The 18,228-nt window shown below is 43.1% G+C and overlaps 1 protein-coding gene across 1 annotated transcript in view; it reads right to left on the reverse strand.

Moving 5' to 3' along the window:
* Positions 1-13,972, reverse strand: part of MARCHF6 (membrane associated ring-CH-type finger 6) — a 75,473-nt gene extending 61,501 nt beyond the window's left edge. Inside the window, exon 1 of the mRNA XM_042953147.1 lies at positions 13,742-13,972. Within this exon, the coding sequence (XP_042809081.1) occupies positions 13,742-13,760 (19 nt within the window). The 5' untranslated portion in view covers positions 13,761-13,972. The remainder of the gene's footprint in view (positions 1-13,741) is intronic.
* Between the last annotated feature and the right edge of the window lie 4,256 nt (positions 13,973-18,228).

The raw sequence follows: 18,228 nt of genomic DNA on the forward strand, positions 1-18,228 counted from the left end.
CAGACCAAAAAAAAAAAAAAAAAAAAAAACCCACGAACATTAAATAGTAAGGTAAATTAAAGTACCGTTTAAATAGTTTATTTGAAGAACAAATGGGAAAGTGTAATGACATGAAAAAAAGTTACTGTTCCCTCACTCAAATGTAGTCTGATGAAGTTGCATACTGAATCGTATCCCAACATGCACATTAATTTCATCCAGTCAGACAGGAACTAATGCCATTAGGGACTGCGGAAATCATCAGCGCTGGACATCAAATATTTCTGGCATTCCACTTTCTGGATAAATAATAGGACTGCCCTCCCTGCCACTCTGAAATTAGAAACGAAATACAAGCGAGAGTGACGTGTACCACTTCCGGGCAGACAACTCTGGGAGCTGACGAACGCAACTCACCACACTGCATTTTCCTGCCTTACTGCCTGTGGAGGCACACTGAGATGGAGCGCCCAGCAATCTAGGTTTCCACATGCCCACAGGAACCAGGGGCATCTCTCCCCAGCCCGTACCAGACATGATGCTCGGTGAGAAAGAAACCTCTGTGGCTTTAAGCTGCCGTGACTTCCGAGTTGTGCCTAAGACATGAGTTAGCCTATCCTGTTTCAGAAAGGGTCTCAGCAGCTTCGGGGGCGGGGGGAGCAACTAGAACACAACTACCACCAGCACAGCAAGTCAAAGAAAGACTAACCTGTTCGTATACCAAAACCAATCACAGCAGCCAACGCCTCAACAGAATAATATGGCCAAGGTTATAAAACAATCAAGTCTGCATAAGGCACGGCCTGAGGCCCTTTAGTAAAACTGAAAGAATCAAGTTCTGTGGTAGAACAAGGCTCCCACCGGATTTACATGCAGCAAAACTACAAATCTTGTCAGGCCCAAGTAAAAACATCGCATTTTACTTGTTAGGAATGCAAACCTGCTTAGAAACAGTGAAGAGAAACTCTTCCTGCCCTTTTTCCCCCCCTTCCCTCTCCCCAGGCTCTTCCCGCTTTTCAGAAGTAAATCTCTTCTGTTTAATCGTGTGGGAACTTTTGTGGCTTTATTTGAATACCTAATATCTTCACAAAAGCATACCTTTTAATAGCACAGAGCCTAACTCAATAAATATAAAGGTGCGGTTTTTTTTGTTTTTTTACTGAAAAACGTCAAATCCTTAGTAACTGAGTATGGAGATGGCCCAGGAAATGAGAGGGAGGGAGAAAAGAACAACCAGTAAGAAGAGTAGGTCACCAAGTTGGAGTCAGCTGTGGAAGTCAACACCCGTATTGGTTTGGCCCATCCCATCAATTTTTCTAGCCAATAATCCAGTCCACCAAATGTATCCTAAGCACCTACTACACAAAAAAGAAGAGCTTTGGGTAGATGTCATTACTTTTAGGCTATCATCTACCTTGAATGTTTTTCCACATAAGATTTTTAAATGTTTGCACAATCCTTCAGGTAATCAACTAATGATAACTCAAAAAGCAAAGGGTCGGTAAATTATTAAAAGACTTTATTTTCCAGAACAAGTTTACATTTACAGAAAATCTGAGAAGACGGCGCAGTGTTCTCATATGCACAGCACCTAGTATCACGTTTTTAACACCTTACATTAGGATGGTACTTTTGTTTGCATCTAATGAACTAATATTCACACATTATCATAAACTAAAATCAACAGTTCAGATTTCCTTTCTCTGCACCAAATGTCCTTTTTGTTGTTGTTGTTCCAAAATCCACCTGACGTTTATTTAGCTGCCATGTCTCCTTAGCTTGGCTAAGATAGTTTCTCTCGGCTCTGGCAGCTTCTTAGGCTTTCCTTGTTTCTGATGACTTTGGTTGTTTTAAGGAGTATTGGGTAGGTATGTTGTAGGATGTCTTTTTCAGAATTTGTCTCATGTTTTCCTCATGATTAGAATACGGGGCTATAGGTCTGAGGGAAGAAAATCACACAGGCAAAGTGCCATTTTCATCACATCATATTAAGGGTATATATATCATTAACATGAATTATGATTGTTAATGTTGGCCTTGAGTCATTTGGCTGAAGTAACAAAGGATTTTTAATATCTGATTACCAATAAAATTTTACAATTAGTAGCTATGATCACAGTAAGCAAATATTAATATAGGATTGAAAAATATTACTCAAAATGTCAGTGAATAACCTACATACCCAAAACCAGGGGAATGGGTATATTAAATTGTGGTACATTCACTACATGGAATATAGAAAAATGCAAAATGTTAAGTAAACAAAACAGGAATAAAAACTGAAATAAAATACACACTGTACTTCCTACTAGGTAAAAATATCAGAATAGCCTAAAAGAGAAGATACAAAAAAAAAACCAACATAGCCATTATAATTGGTTAGATGAGAACACTGGTGATTTTCTTGCCTTCCTTCCCCAAAGTTTCTAGTGCTTCACTGCCACTCTCTACCTGGAAAAGTCTGCCTATAAAAAAATGTACATAATTAGGTCTTGCAAACACAGGATTCAAAATCCTAATTCTACATATACCCCAAGGTTTAGTTATTTTCTCTCTCCAGATTACTTATTACAAAATGAACATTCACCTGTACTGTTGCTCTTGGAAGCCTGAAAACCACATTTTTTTGGCTTCTTTGCTGACTAGGCTTGAGTTGCATTCGGTCAACAAGAAGCACTTTTGCCGGAAAAGGTAAAGCCATTTCCTACTACTGGCTCTAAAAAAAGCAGTGGCAGCTACCTGCAGGTGCTGTGGACTCCTGCAGTAGTTAGAGATCCTGGTGGTGATTCTGCCAGCAGCACAGGCAGTGGCTCCAATGGCTTTGGGAGGGGTGGGCCAGGTATCAACGCATTCCCTCTCAGCTCCAGATTCGTTCTTCAGTATCCGTCCAGTGGTAAGAGAATGAATCCTTAAGCCTTTCTTTACACAAACATGTCAGTACAGGGTGCTGGAGGGACAAGGCAAGAAGGAGGAAGTGGTTTTCCGGCTCCTGCTGCACTGTCAGTAGGTCTGTTATAATGTCTACCTTTTCACAATCCTACTGGTAAGAAGAACCCAATACACTCCAGGCCTCGTACCTAACAATGGTATCCAACTTCCTCTGCATGCCCATCCATCAACTCTGGCTTGCCTGCACCCCGGAGGGTTGCTTCCTGCTTGCCCAGAAACTGCAGACCAGCTCTGAACAACTCCACATTTCTCCAACGTCTGAACCACAGACGTGAGGGGGGCCCCATCAATTCAGAATGCGTCCCTACTTGGATAGACTCCCTCTTGTCCAAAGTACCCTTTACAGTATGCTTTACACCTTTATAGCTACGCTCTTACTGTAGCTTAATAATTCTTTCAACTTCCTCTGGCTAAATTACTGTGTGTTTTCTGTCTCCTCACCAGACCAAGACTGCAAAAAACAAACAAACAAACAAACAAACAAACAAAAAAACAGAAAAAAGAAAGAAAAAGAAGATTTAAAAAACCAAGTGGAAGTTTTAGAATTGGAAAACACAGGGAGTGTGGGCTCATCATCCTGGACTTGAGCTCGACAGCAATGGCTACCACAAGAAACAGCACTTGTACAATTCTTTGGACTTGCCAGCTGGACTAGCTGTTTTTTCCTTCCATGGATCATGTTGTTTTTTGAAACATCATGTTTACCATGGGTAAAAAAAAACTGAGAAAACAAAAACAAAAACAGTTATTCAGGTCTAGGTATTCGGCAGACATTTTATCACAAAAGAATCAAGTGAGCCCAGGAGTGAAGGAAAACAACTAACGATATTTACTGCCAATGATAAAAATCAAACTTTCAGACAAAAATCATGATTTTAGAAAACTTGTATCCATCACAACGAGCATAACAGCCTCTCTAATACCTAAAAGGCTTTACAAGACGAGGTAGGTGGTGACGTTAGTGAATGGAAGCTTTTCTACTACCATTTGGAAGATATGCAGAACTCAGTGACTATCTACCAAAAGATCAATACGTCATGCTACAAAACCATGCATGAGTAAAAAAATAACCTAACAGATTTTTAAAAATAGCTTTATTGAGGAATAAGTGATATTCAATAAAATGCACTTAAATATCACTTGGTACACTTGACGATGATAAAACAGTCGCCACAACTGAAATAAGGTATCCATCACCACCAAAATTAACTCAAGTTCCTTGATAATCTCACTGTCCCACTCTCCTCCCCGCCCCATTCCTAAGCAAGTACCTACCTGCATTCCAGTACTTCGGATTAACTGGCATTCTCTAGAGTTTTATGTAAGTGGCACATACCCTGGCTGCTTCTTTCACTCATCCTAATTATTTTGAGATTCATCTATGGTGTTACGTGTATCAAAAGTTCATTTCTTTTTAGCACAGACTAGTATTCCACTGTATGGATGTGTCACCATTTGTTTATCCATTCATCTGTCGGTGGGCATTTGGGCTAGTGCAAGTTTTGGGATTTTACAAATAAAACTGCTACGTACGTGCACATACGAGTTTGTAGGCATTCATTTCTCCTAGTAAATCCCTAGGAGTGCTATGGCTGGATCATGTGTTAAGTGCATGTTTAACGTTCTAAGAAACCGCTACACTGATTTTCAAAGTGGCCGTACCATTTTACATTCCCACCAGCAGTACACGAAAGCGCCGGCTGTTCCACATTCTCACCAACATTTGGTATGGTCGTCCTGTACAATTTCATCCTTCCTAACAGGTACACAATAGAGATACCTCATCGTAGTCTTCTTTTGTTAACAGCTTTATTTAAATACACAAATTATAAAGCTCAATTCAATCCGATGGTTTTTAATTTATGTACAGTTATGCAACCAGTACCACAATCTAGTTTTTTAACAACTTCATCATCCCCAAAAGAAACCTTGTAACAAACAATATATTAACAGTCACTCCTCATTCTTTCTCTTTATATAGATTTGCCTATTTGGGATATTTCACACAATTTGAATCATATGAAATGTGGTGTTTCAGGACTAGCTTCTTTCACCTAGCATAATGTTTATGAGGTTCAGCCAAGTTGTAATACATACCAGTATTTCATTCCTTTGTATTTCCAAATATTCCATTTTATAGATCTACCACATTTTATCCATTCATCAGATAATAGACAACGGATTGTGACATTTTTAATCCTCTTGGGTATATACCTAGGAATGGAATTGGCAGCTCAGTTTAACTTTTTGAGGTTAATTAGCCACACTATCTACATTCTCACCAGAAATGAATGGAAGCTCCAATTTCTCCACAATCCCAACAACACTGATTATCCGTCCCTTTTGATTACACTCATTGTTGTGAGTGTGAATTCTTTCACTGTCATCTTGATTTGCATGTACCTAATGACCAGTGATGCTCCGCATCTTTTTATATGCTTACTAGCCATGTGCATATATCCTCTGGTGAAGTTTCCAAAATCTTTGGGCCATCTCTTAAACTGGGTCATTTGTGGGGCGCCTGGATGGCTCAATTGGCTAAGCGTCCGACTTTGGCTCAGGTCAAGATCTCGAAGTTCGTGAGTTCGAGCCCCTCATCAGGCTCTGTGCTGACAGCTGAGTCTGCAGCCTTCTGATTCTGTGTCTCCCTCTCTCTCTCCCCTCCCCCATTCACACTCAGTATCTCTCAAAAATAAACATTAAAAAAAATTTTTTTTTTTTAATTGGGTCATTTGTTTTCTTCTTGAGTTTTGAGAGTTTCTTATATACTCCAGTAAGTCCTTTTATCAGATATATGTTTTGCAAACATTTTCTGTGACATGTCCTCATTCTCTAAACAGTGATGAATTTTGATGCCATCCAATTTAACAATTTCTTCTTTTAGGGATCATGCTTTTAGTGTTGTACCTAAGAAATCTTAGCAGACTAACCCAAGATCACAAAGATTTTCTCCTATGTTCTTCTAAAACTTTCACAGGTTTTTCATTTAGATCTAACATCCCTTTGGGCTAATTTTGGTACATGGTCCAAGGAATTCCTCAAACTTCATTTTCTGCCTTTGGACAGTCAATTATTCCAGCACCATTTGTTGAAAAACTATACTTTCTCCACGGAAATGCTTTTGTATCTTTTTTCTTTTCCTTTTTTGGAGGGGAGGGGGAGGGGGAGAGAGAGAGAGAGTAAGGAAGCTTAAGCAGGGCAGAGGGGAAGAGGGAGAGAGAGAATCCCAAGCAGGCTCCAGGCTCAGCACAGAGCCCGACACAGGGCTCGATCCCATGACCCTGAGACCATGACCTGAGCCAGAAGCTCAACAAATGGAGCCACCAGGCACCCCTGCTTTTGTATCTGGATTAGTAAAAAAATCAATTGTCCATATACGTATGAGTCTATTCCTGGACTATCCTGAGCCATCAGACCAATGGATTTGAATTTAAGTTGATTTAATTTTTAAAAGGTGATATATATGTTTTCAGATGTAATACTGCTTAAAGAAACTACTACTTGTCAACTTTTGGCATAGTATCAAAGGATATCAAAAATTACCTGAAAATATACCTCCCTTTTCAAATTACCTGTGTGAAGCCAAATTTTCTTCATACACTTTAACCAAAACATATGGCAAGAGGAACTACAGAGGCAGAGATGTGAATCCAATTGTCTTGTAAGAATCCAGGCATAAAAGAGATTGGCAAAAAATTCAAACAATGATACTCTTCTCACTGAGGTTTTTGTCTTGGAAAATACATTTATCATGAAGTTATTTTTGTTAACATGTATGGTATTTAAAGTTCTGTTTTCATTTCTAGTAGAGTAAAAAGATAACCCCTACATAAACAAAAGTCCTGGGGCACCTGGGTGGCTCAGTCGGTTGAGCGTCCGACTTCAGCTCAGGTCACGATCTTGCGGTCCGTGAGTTCGAGCCCCACATCGGGCTCTGGGCTGATGGGTCAGAGCCTGGAGCCTGCTTTCGATTCTGTGTCTCCCTCTCTCTCTGCCCCTCCCCCGCTCATGCTCTGCCTCTCTCTGTCTCAAAAATAAACATTAATAAAAAAATTAAAAAATAAATAAAAAATAAAATAAAAAATAAACAAAAGTCCTATGGGTCCTCAGTATTTAAAAGTGTAAAAGGAGGGGCGCCTGGGTGGTTCAGTCAGTTAAGCGTTCAACTCTTGACTTCGCTCAGGTCATGATTCCAGGTCATGGGATTGAGCCTCTGCTTAAGATTCTCTCTCTCATGGGGTACCTGGATGGCTCAGTCGATTAAGCGTCCAACTTCAGCTCAGGTCATGATCTTGAAGTTCACAAGTTTGAGCCCTGCATCAGGCTCTGTGCTGACAGCTCAGAGCCTACAGCCTGCTTCTGATTCTGTGTCTCCCTCTCTCTCTGCCCTTCCCTGCTTGTGCCCTTGCTCCCTCTCTCTCTCTCTCTCTCTCTCTCTCTCTCTCTCAAAAATACATAAAAACATTAAACACACACACACTCTCTCTCTCTCTCTCTCTCTCTGTCCCTCTCTCCTGATCACTCTCTCTAAAATTAAAAAAAAAAAAAAAAAAAAGTGTAAAGGAATCCTAAGTCCAATGGTCTACAAACTGTTCCGTTTAATAAAAGTGCCTCTGAGGAACTTTGAAATGGCTAAGAATGGGGGAATTCAATATTTGATAAATGGAGAAGAAAGAGACAAGGAACCTCCAAATCTTCTATCTCAAAAGTGCTATAATAGAATTACACACTAAAAATACTAAATTTGATTGTATACAAATTATACCTTATTAACCTATCAGTACAGAATACACAAGTGGAAGCAGGGAAGTGAGAGAGAAAAGTAAAAAAGACATTGTAATTAAGTTCAGTTATAAGAAATAAGTGTACAGAAAATGTTCCATGTCTTCCAAGCCTGCAAGAATTTATGCCTGTTATGGACTCAATTGTGTTGTTTCCACCAGCTCTACCAAAATTCATAAACTGACGTCCTAATACCTAGAACCTCAGGATGACTGTATTTCTAGACAGGGTTTTTAAGGAGATAATTAAGTTAAAAAATAAGATCATTCGGATGGGCCCTAAGTCAACACGAGTGGTGCCTCTGTAAAAACAAGATTAGGGCACAAACATGCAAAGAGAGAAAACCATACAGAAGGCACAAGAAGAAGACACAAATCTGCAAGCAAGGAGAGAAGCCTCAGAAGAAACCAGCCCTGCAGACACCTTGGTATCAAACTTCTGGTCTCCAGAACTGAGAAAATAACCCTCTATTAAGTCACCCAGTCTGTGATCCTTTGTTATGGCACCTGTTGAAAACACAATATCCAAAACTGAATTCATCTCTTCCCATTCAGAGCTAATGAAACTACACTAGAAATCATTCTTAAATCTTCCTTCCTATATCACCTCATCAATCACTCTTTTCTATTAATTCTACCCTAATCTGTTTCTTCTTTCTCATTCTCTCCATTTCCACTGCCTGAATGTAAACCCCTATATAATATCTTGCCCAGCCCACTGCAATAGCATTCTAAAATATAGTCTGAATTAATCAGTTTTCCCTTGGGGTCTTACTTCCTGTTACGTTTTTAAGAACACTCTCCATTCTACCTGTATTATACTAAAAATAAGCAATCTTCATGTCCTTACAGGAGAGAAGTAAAGCCCAACTAAAATAAGCCTGGTCTGGAAGAGGATACCCAGGTAGCTCAACATTAATCACTCACAGCATTCCAGCCCAGAAGATATTCTAGTTCAACAATGGAGGAAACAACTTTTGGGATGTCTGCCCTGAATCGAGAATGGACACTGACAGCCATGACTTTTATTCTTTTCCTTTTTATTGAACTATAACTGACATATAACATTACTTTTGAGTGTATGACATAAAGATTCAATATATGTAACATGTGAAATGACCACAGTAACTCTAGTTAAGTCCATCACTACACGTAATTTTTTTCTTGTGATAAGACCTTTTAAGATCTACTCTGTTAACAACTTTCACATATATAACATAGTATTGACTATTGTTATGGGGCTGTATACTACATCTCCAGGACTTGTAACTGCTGGTTTGTAGCTTTTGGCATGATTTTTACTTTTCCATCATCTTTCCCACCATCACACAGCCACCTGGATCATGGGTAGGCACCTGATCCCACATGGGCCAATCAGATTCTAGCTCCCAGAAATTTGGATTTGATTAAGTTGATGAGGAAAAAGATCTATTCATGGAAATAGCCATGGACACAATGGCAAGACAATTTATGCCTCACCTCTGCTCAAAATCCTCCCTATCTCACAACAGTAGAAGTAAAGTCCTACATACCCGTCTGCTTCTACACTGGTCCCATGATCTCTGACCTCATATTTTACTTACTCTTCCCCCAACTCATTCACCCCATTGTAGCTACACTGGTCTCCTGACACACTCCCATCTTAGAGAGTTCACACTGGCTATTCTCTCTGCCTAGAATTCTCTGTGCACAGAGTATTTGCGTATCCAACTCCCTCTCTTCGCTCCTTCTCAGTGAGGCCTTCCTTCACTGCCATAGTTAAAACTGAAATCCCGTCCTCCCACCCTGGCACACCTTATTCCCTCCAGATTTACTCTTCTCCACAACATTTATAACCTTCCAGCTATGCCATATAATTTATTTTCTGTCATCCCTTCCTCCCCTACCAAGCCAAAAGCAAGAATGTAAACTCTATGAAATGAGGGATTTTGTCTATTTTGTTCTCTGCCTAGCCCAAGCGCATAAAATAGTGCCTGGCTTCTAACAGGTGCTCAAATAAACATTTGTCAAATAAGTGCATGTCTGCTTGGTGATAAGCCTGCCAATGCAGTGAAAGCTGATCTGTGGTGAGAAGAATGAAGCAGACTTGTCTGGAAACAGAGATGAAAGACCATGTGGTTCTAGAAAGATGGTTAACTAGCTGTCTGGTTCTGACAACTTCCCATACTTCTAACTCCTTTCTTCCAAATCTACGTCATCTCAAGTTTTTGCCACAGTAAATATGTAACACGATCGACTGCAATACACTTTCAAATTTATACCCTCCCAATGTTTCACAAAGCATATAAAATAAGTGCTTTGGCATTCCATAAACAAATTGCTGATAAGATTTTGAACTGTCTTCTGCTAGTGTAAGTAGTAATTTAGCAAAATAAAAAAATCAGGTCTGTATCACTGGACTGAAATGATAACACCCTACTATGGCAAAATGTATTTAGTATCTTTATGAGGGTTTCATACATCAATACTTGCTTCCAACATCCATTCCAACAGCGTGGTGTTTTTCCTTTTAAGAAATGTATATCCTTGAGGGGCTGTGTCAGTTAAGTGTGCGACTTTGGCTCATGTCATGATCTCATGGGTTCATGAATTCGAGCCCTGTATCAGGCTCTCTGATGTCAGCGCGGACACCGCTTTGGATACTCTGTGCCCCCTTCTCTTCTCTCTCTGCCCCTCCCCCGCTGGTTCTCTCTCTCTAAATAAACAAACATTTTTTTTAATGTATATCCTTGAGCAAAAGACATATATTTTTTTTGAAACCAAAAAATCTCAGTGCATTGCAGGATCAGACTCCTAATCCATAAAATGAGGAAGCTGTGTATCTAAGGTATCCTTTTACATTTAAAGACTTGATGATAGCAGTTTACATAACGTATCTCCACTCATACAAAATACATACAAAAAACAATATGAATGACTCACACATCCTCTGTTATGAAACTAGATCATAAACCTGTTGATTTTACAAAAACAAAATTTAATACCCCAAACACTTTTTAGAGATCTTTAAAATCTAGCAAACACTTATTATGAAGGGCCAAAATCCATCTAGCAAACTATCAGTTTTCTAACAGACTTTAGTACTGTTTACCACAAATACAAAACATTCTGAGCATTACAACATCATCTGTGATACCCTAGAGGAAAGTGACATGCCATTTTTAAAAAAAATTTTTAACGTTTATTTATTTTTGAGACAGAGAGAGACAGAGCATGAACAGGGGAGGGGCAGAGAGAGAGGGAGACACAGAATTCGAAACAGGCTCCAGGCTCTGAGCGGTCAGCACAGAGCCCGACACGGGGCTCGAACTCACGGACCGTGAGATCATGACCTGAGCCGAAGTCGGATGCTTAACCAACCAAGCCACCCAAGCACCCCTCGACATGCCATTTTTAAAGGAGGGAAGAGTTACACACTGTATAGTTGGTATTTTAATTACATTCTTCATCTTTGCTCAGATTAACATACTAAAAATAGAAAAGTAAACATTATCAGTGTTTTTAAAAATAAATGACAATTTTTAAAAATTTAATTTTCTTTACATTTTTTTGGTAATTTTCTTTCATTTTTACTGCGTCTTACAGAAAAACTGTTTCTTTTATAGTCAGATAAAAAAAAAACCCAATTGCATTTTAAGAAATAATCTGTAATAACTAGTTTAGCAAATAGGGCAGTTGTTTCCAAGCTTTTTTTCACTTTATCATGAAATAATTCTCTATAACCCTCTCTTTCCTTTCAATGTTTTTCCAAGTTAAATTTAAATTAATTTTGAAAATTTCAGAAGATTTCTGATTTGGAATTTAGCAAAAGTGAGCAGGAGAAGTACTAAAATTCACTTTCATTTCATGAATAATAGCTTCATAAAACAAATGCCCAAAAAAAGGTTCTGTCAAAATATGTAAATGATTCATCCTATAAAGGGAGTGACAAAAATAAGTTATATATTATCTATTTTAGCCACAGGGTCTAACAGACCTGAGTCTGAATCTTACCTCTGATATGCGCTACCTAGATGACCCTGGGCAAGTCACGGAATCATACCAACCCGACCCCTCACCTCAACCCCCCCCCCCACACTCCCCCTTTCCTCTCTGTGAAGAGTGGATACCCTAAAAATGTGGAGAGAAGTAAAGAAGATGTGTATAAAGTGTTCAGTAAACACATGCCACACACACGTACTCAATACTAGTTATTTCAATAAGAAACAGTGTTCAAGTCAGTAAATAAAAATCATTCATGCCTTACCCTGATTATAATTTTACAAGGAAAAACAATGTTGAAGCACTGGAAGTACGCTGAAAATCATCCTTTCATGATTCCATATAAACCTCCAGATTGTGCAATTCCTGATTTACCACTAACTATAGCACCAGAAGTGTAGGCAAGTACTAAGCGCCCAGGCTCAAAGAATGGAATTTAGGGCTGCCAGCACACATCGAGTGATAAATAAATAAATATGTGCCTTACTAGATTGAGTCATTAAAATGTGAATCCGAAATGACGTAAAATCTTTGCAGATGGAAATTCACACACAAGGACCATCTGTCAAAAACAAAGTGATTCCTAACCTCTCAGCAGCTTTACTATTTTTTTCCAAGGGAATCTCCTGTGGCGACCAGCTTCACTCCCTGGGTGTAATAAACACAACGGAGACATAATGGAAGGAAACCTCTATTGGTAATCAGAGTATCTGGGCTGAAAATCTCTTACAAGTGTGTGAGACGTGGACCAGCTGTTAAAACAACTAAGCCTGAATTTCCACACCTATACCTACCTACTCCACCGGACCACTATGAGGATCAAAGGTAAAGGCACGTGGGTAGGCTCCGTAAGCCATCACACACAAATGTCATCACAGCCTAGCTTCTTATTATCCAATGAAAGATTTATTTAAGAAATGATGAGTTCCACCAATTCTTCACATACACTAAGATCTTAAACTTTTTATCACCATTGCATGCCATGGCAGTGCTCCACGATTTTCATCCAAAACCACCCAAATCGCAATCCATTAAGGCTGCAAGACATACCCCCACATAAAGCCACTCAAACGCATCAGGGCATCTTCACTGATAACCAAACCATCAAGAAACAGGATAGTGTAGTAATTTCCTCTACAGACACACTGAATTATTTGCTCGATTCTAAAAAGATAAAACCGCTTTAAAGTGAACCCACCCTACCCTTCGGTGGATAAGCAAACGCATTTCCACACCCCTAGATGTTTATACCTCACGTATTCAGTTTACACGGGTTAACAAACAGCCGTATCCCAAGCCCACACTCACAAAACAAAGCACACAAACCCCCGCTTACTGGTGTCAGGGACTGGACACAAAATCAACTACACCGAAACAAAAGAATTCCGAACAATCTCCCTCCTCCTAATAACCTCGCTGGACCTTACTCTTCCACGTTTACTAAACAAATTATTTGGGGGCAGGGACGCACAGGGCAAGGTTCTTAAACAGGGGTCAGTCAACCGCACTCAGCCGTCACCTGGCGGGGCATTTTTCGCGAAGTTTCAGAGTCAACAAAGAAGTTTTGTCGTCAGGGGACAGGGCCTGTACAGCAATAGGCGAAACGACAATAAGGAAGACAAAACCGAGTGGGGGATGGGCGTGGAATACGCCCCCGTACTTCGGGCGGCGACCACTGCAGGTCCCCCGGGGACGTGGGGGGGGGGGGGATGGAGGGGCAGGGAGGCCGCGCCAGCCCGGAGCCCCGCAGCCCCGCGCCCCCGGCGGGTTCCCGCCCCCCGCGCGCACGGGCGGGAAACGGTGGGGGGCGCCGAGGGGTCACCTTCGGCTCCCCCCGCCCAGCTCCGCGCGGTCCGCCGCCCCTCGAGCCGGCTCCTCGGCGGGCAAACGGCCCGGGCGCTGGCCCCGCCGGTCACCGCGCTCCCCCGCCCCGAGGGGAGGCGCCCCCGCCGCGCCGCCCGGGCCCGTCGCCCGTCTCGGGCGCCGCGGCCAGAGCGCGGGCCTGGCCCGAACCCAGGCGCCGGTGCAAGGGCGCGGGCGCCGCCGCTTACCTTCCTCGGCGGTGTCCATCTTGTCTGGGGGGGCGGCGGTGACGCAGCCGCGAGGCACCCGCGGCCGGGGCCGGAGCCTTCCGGCCCGGGCGGGGAGGGAGGGAGGGAGGGGGAGGAGGGAGGAGGGAGCGGAGCCGGGCCGGGCAGGTGCGTCTGCTCAGGTGCGAGAGAGGAAACGAGAGGAAGGAGAGAGGGGGAGAGGGAGAGGGAGACAGGCTGACAGAAAGCGGCCGCGAGAGGGGAGGGGGAGGGGCGGGGAGATCGGGGCGGAGAGGCCGGGGCGGGGCGCCGGGCGGAAGGGGCGGGAGCGCCCCCCAACGACGCGCGCCGTCACTTCCGCCGCCGGCGGCCTCCGGGACGGTGAGGGTCGGGCGCCAGCGGGGCTGCGACTGCCCGGGCTCCGGGCCACCTGGGTCTCGTCGTGGGCGGCGTGGCTGAAACCTAAGCAGGAGCCGAACTCTGGTGGCACCGAGGGCGGCGACAAAAAAGGAACAGAGCCGGGGGGGGGGGGAGGGGGGGGTCGGAGCAGCGTGAGCGAGCGCAGCGCGGACCGGACCGCGGTGCACAACAGAGGCTCGTTTCTGGGTGGCTTAAGGATCCTCTGGGTGAAAGAAAACACAGGTTCTGCGCCCCCTCTCCCGCCACGAGACTCTAGTGCCGTGTGTCTGGAGTGGGCCCAGGAGATGCACTTTTGTTCGGCACCCGGGTGGCTGTGATGCACGTTTTGAGGAAACGGTGCAACATCACTGAAATGTGAGAAGACGCTCGCTAACTTTACCAAAATTCCCCCCGGGGAGACTCATGCATTTTGGTTGGAAGGACTTCAATAACCCACTGAGGCTGAGGATTGAGACATCCGCCTCTAATAGAGATCGGTTCGGATGCGAACAGGCTTTCCTGTGCGGAGTTCAGGATGCCTACCGGGCCGGGGCCGAACTGCCTCGGCCTTAGGAGGAGCGGCTGACCTCTGCCTCCGTCAGTACTCCACACCATGAGCTTGCCTTTTTCTTTAAGTGAAGCTCTGCTTACAAAATACAGATTAGAAAGGCCAGTGCCTTAGGATCGCCTGAGTAGAAGCAGAGATGCCTCTAACCCCAAAGAAAAGCATTTTAAACAATATACAGATTATTTAAAGAAATAGATTCAAGAGGGGCGCCTGGGTGGCGCAGTCGGTTGGGCGTCCGACTTCAGCCAGGTCACGATCTCGCGGTCCGTGAGTTCGAGCCCCGCGTCAGGCTCTGGGCTGTTGCTCGGAGCCTAGAGCCTGTTTCCGATTCTGTGTCTCCCTCTCGCTCTGACCCTCCCCCGTTCATGCTCTGTCTCTCTCTGTCCCAAAAATAAAAAAATAAAAAAAAAAAATAGATTCAAGAATGCTAGCAATCTCTTTTCCATCTGCGTGACTGAAGGCATTGGGAAGACCTCCCCCCCCCCCCCCACTTTCTGAATCAGAATGAGATTTAGAGTAAAAATAGTGAAATGGAGTCCTCCAAAAAGAGAACAACCCTTAAAGACCGATGTCACTGATTTGACTGATTTTACTCATGTTACCCAATGTAGGAAAGCGAATTCTTGACACCGTAATGGAGACCCGCTGATTTCAAGGACTGAGCTTGAGAACTGATCCCATTTAAGTCTTTCTTTAACTATGTTTTGACTATCTCCCAAGAAATTGGATTTGAAGGAGGCTCATTCCCCAGCCCCTATCCCTCACCTAACCCTAACATGAGCTCACATGCCTGTAAGGCCTGTAGCAGAGCACTTCTCCCTGAGCTGAGACCGGAGGCCCAGTTCAGGATCACCAAACCCAGTCTCGCGTTGTATGGCAAGGATTCTGTGAGACAGACATTGAGACTTGCTCACAGAAGTACGGGTTATGTACTGCAGTGAAGGCATCTGCATGACCAGATGGTCGGGGTGGTTAGCATCACCAGTGATGGGACAGATGGACATGATGAAAAATCAAAACCTGCCGACAAGGCACGCCTGCGTCTGGGCGTGAGGAAACAGCAGACGAACCCAGGCTGAGGGGCATCCTACAGAATATAAGGCCTATACTGTCAGGACAAGAAAATGACTGAGGAGACGTTTCAGACTGGAGGAGACCAAAGAGACACGACAACTGCATGCAATATGTGTTTCTGGATGAGGTCCCACACCAGAAAACGCAACAAGATATTTTGGGGACAATTGGCAAAATTGAAATTTGAGTAAGGTCTTTGGAGGTTAGTGTTGCATCCATGTTGATTTCCCGACTTTTTCAGAGATCTGTGTTTAGGAAAATACACACTAGAGCATTTAGGTTTGAGGTAGGATTAGGTTTGAAGCTTATAGTCAAATCGTTTAGAAAAAAGACTATATCCGTGTGTGTGTGTGTGTGTGTGTGTGTGTGTGTGTGCGCACGTGGGTGTGTACATGCACGCGTGTGTATCGAGAGAAAGCAGGTATGTGTGTATCGAGAGAAAGGGAGAAGTTAAAAGTTGCTGAAGCTGGGTGAAGTTAATATGAAAGTTGTCTGTACTGTATTTGCAACTTTTCTGTGACTTTGAAATTATTCTGAAATCATTTTTTAAAGGCAAAATTGGTAAGTGCAGATGGAACTCCAGAGCAGCAGTTCTCAAATTTGGGGATCGGTCATAAACACTTCTGACAACCTGATAAAATCTATGCACTTTTTTCCCGGAAAAATTCCACAGGCACAAACATTGCATAAAATTTCAGGGCGTATTTCATGGATGCCTTCGAGTCCATGCATAAATTCCTGGTTAAAATAACCTCTCAGTTAGGGGCACCTGGGTGGCTTAGTCACTTGGGCGTCTGACTTCATTCAGCTCAGGTCATGATCTCACAGTTTGTGAGTTCGAGCCCCGCACTGGGCTCTGTGCTGACAGCTCAGAGCCTGGAGCCTGCCTCGGATTCTGTGTCTCCTTCTTTCTCTGCCCTTCCCCCACTCACGCTTTGTCTCTTTCTCTCTCTCTTTCAAAAATAAATAAACATTAAAAAAAAAAATTTTTAAATAACCTCAGTTAAAGTATTGAGAAAAATAATAACATCCATTTCATTTTCCAAGGATATAGCAGGCTAGGTTATTTAAGCCAACAGTTGAAAATGCTAGATAAAAATATAAAAGACATATTCTTACATGTTGAGTAAAACAGTAAAGCAATTACTGGACCAAAATCTGAGGAGAGGAGGAAAATGGAACCTGGAAATTGCTTTTGCTCTGCTGAGCCAGGCAGATGTGAATTTGTGTTTTGACAGCAAGAAGAATAATTTTGGGAGCCCAGAACCTGACCGGCATGAGGCTCTGTTAAGGGACCTTCCACCAGGATTCTCCCCAAGGCCCATAGGGCTGCTGTCTCTGGGGAACAGCGGGCCAGAAATAAATCTGAATCCTCTCTAAGACATCTAGGGAAAGTTGTCCGCTGATGATACCCATGAACCAGCTCTGGCATGGATTGTACCCCAACTCCCATCACCCCAGTGACCAAATAATCTCTGACAGTGAATTCAGTTCAAAATGGTCTTGGACCACTGGGAGCCCTAAGCACCTGAAAGAAGTAAATGCTGATTCTTCTAGGGGAATGCACTGCTTCCTAGCTGTCTTGGTCGGCTAGGACTCCCATAAAAGAAGACCACAGATGGGGTAGCTTAAACAACAGAAATTTACTCTGTCACGGTCCTGGAGGCTGAGAGTAAAAGGTCAAGATGCCATCAAGGTTGGTTTCTCCGGAGGCCTCTCCCCTTGGCTTGCAGACAGACGCCTTCTTGTTGCGTCCTTACACGGCCTTGTTTCTGTGTGTGCACATCCCTGGTGTGTCTTCCCCTTCCTACAAGGACTGGAGTCCTACTCGATTAGGGGCCTTCCCTTCTGACACCATTCAATCTCAATTACCTCCTCAAAGCCTCTGTCTCCTAATACCGTCACACCGGGAGCTAGGGTTTCAAAAGTGAACCTTAGAAGGACACGTTCCATCCATAACGTCATCCCTCAAAGAACGTCCACGAGTAAATGTACAAGGACAACGAACTGCACACAGTAAACATAACCAAATATTTGTGTGTGTAGCTATACATACGTATGTCACAAGATACCTTGAGCAAGAATTTACATGACAGCAGAAACCACCCTGCAAACACCTCGGGTATGGAAATCCCTAGACGCACAGATTACAAAGAAACTACACTTACTATGGCATTCTGAAAAGAGTGATAAAACACTGTTATTTTAAAATGTTAATTTTATAGTGCCTGGGTGGTTCAGTCGGTTAAGTGTCTGACTCTTGATTTCAGCTCAGGCCGTGATTTCACGGTCTGTGAGTCTGAGCCCTGTGTCGGGCTCCGTGCTGAGGGTGCAGACACTCTTTGGGATTCTCCCTCTCCCTCTCTCTCTGCCTCTCCTCTGCTCATGCGCGCTCTCTCTCTCCCTCTCTCTCTCAAAAAGTAAATAAATGAACTTAAAAAAAATAAAATGTTAATGCTATAACAGA

Source organism: Panthera leo, chromosome A1 (genome assembly GCF_018350215.1).
Source record: "Panthera leo isolate Ple1 chromosome A1, P.leo_Ple1_pat1.1, whole genome shotgun sequence".
NCBI classification, from domain to species: Eukaryota; Metazoa; Chordata; class Mammalia; order Carnivora; family Felidae; genus Panthera; species Panthera leo.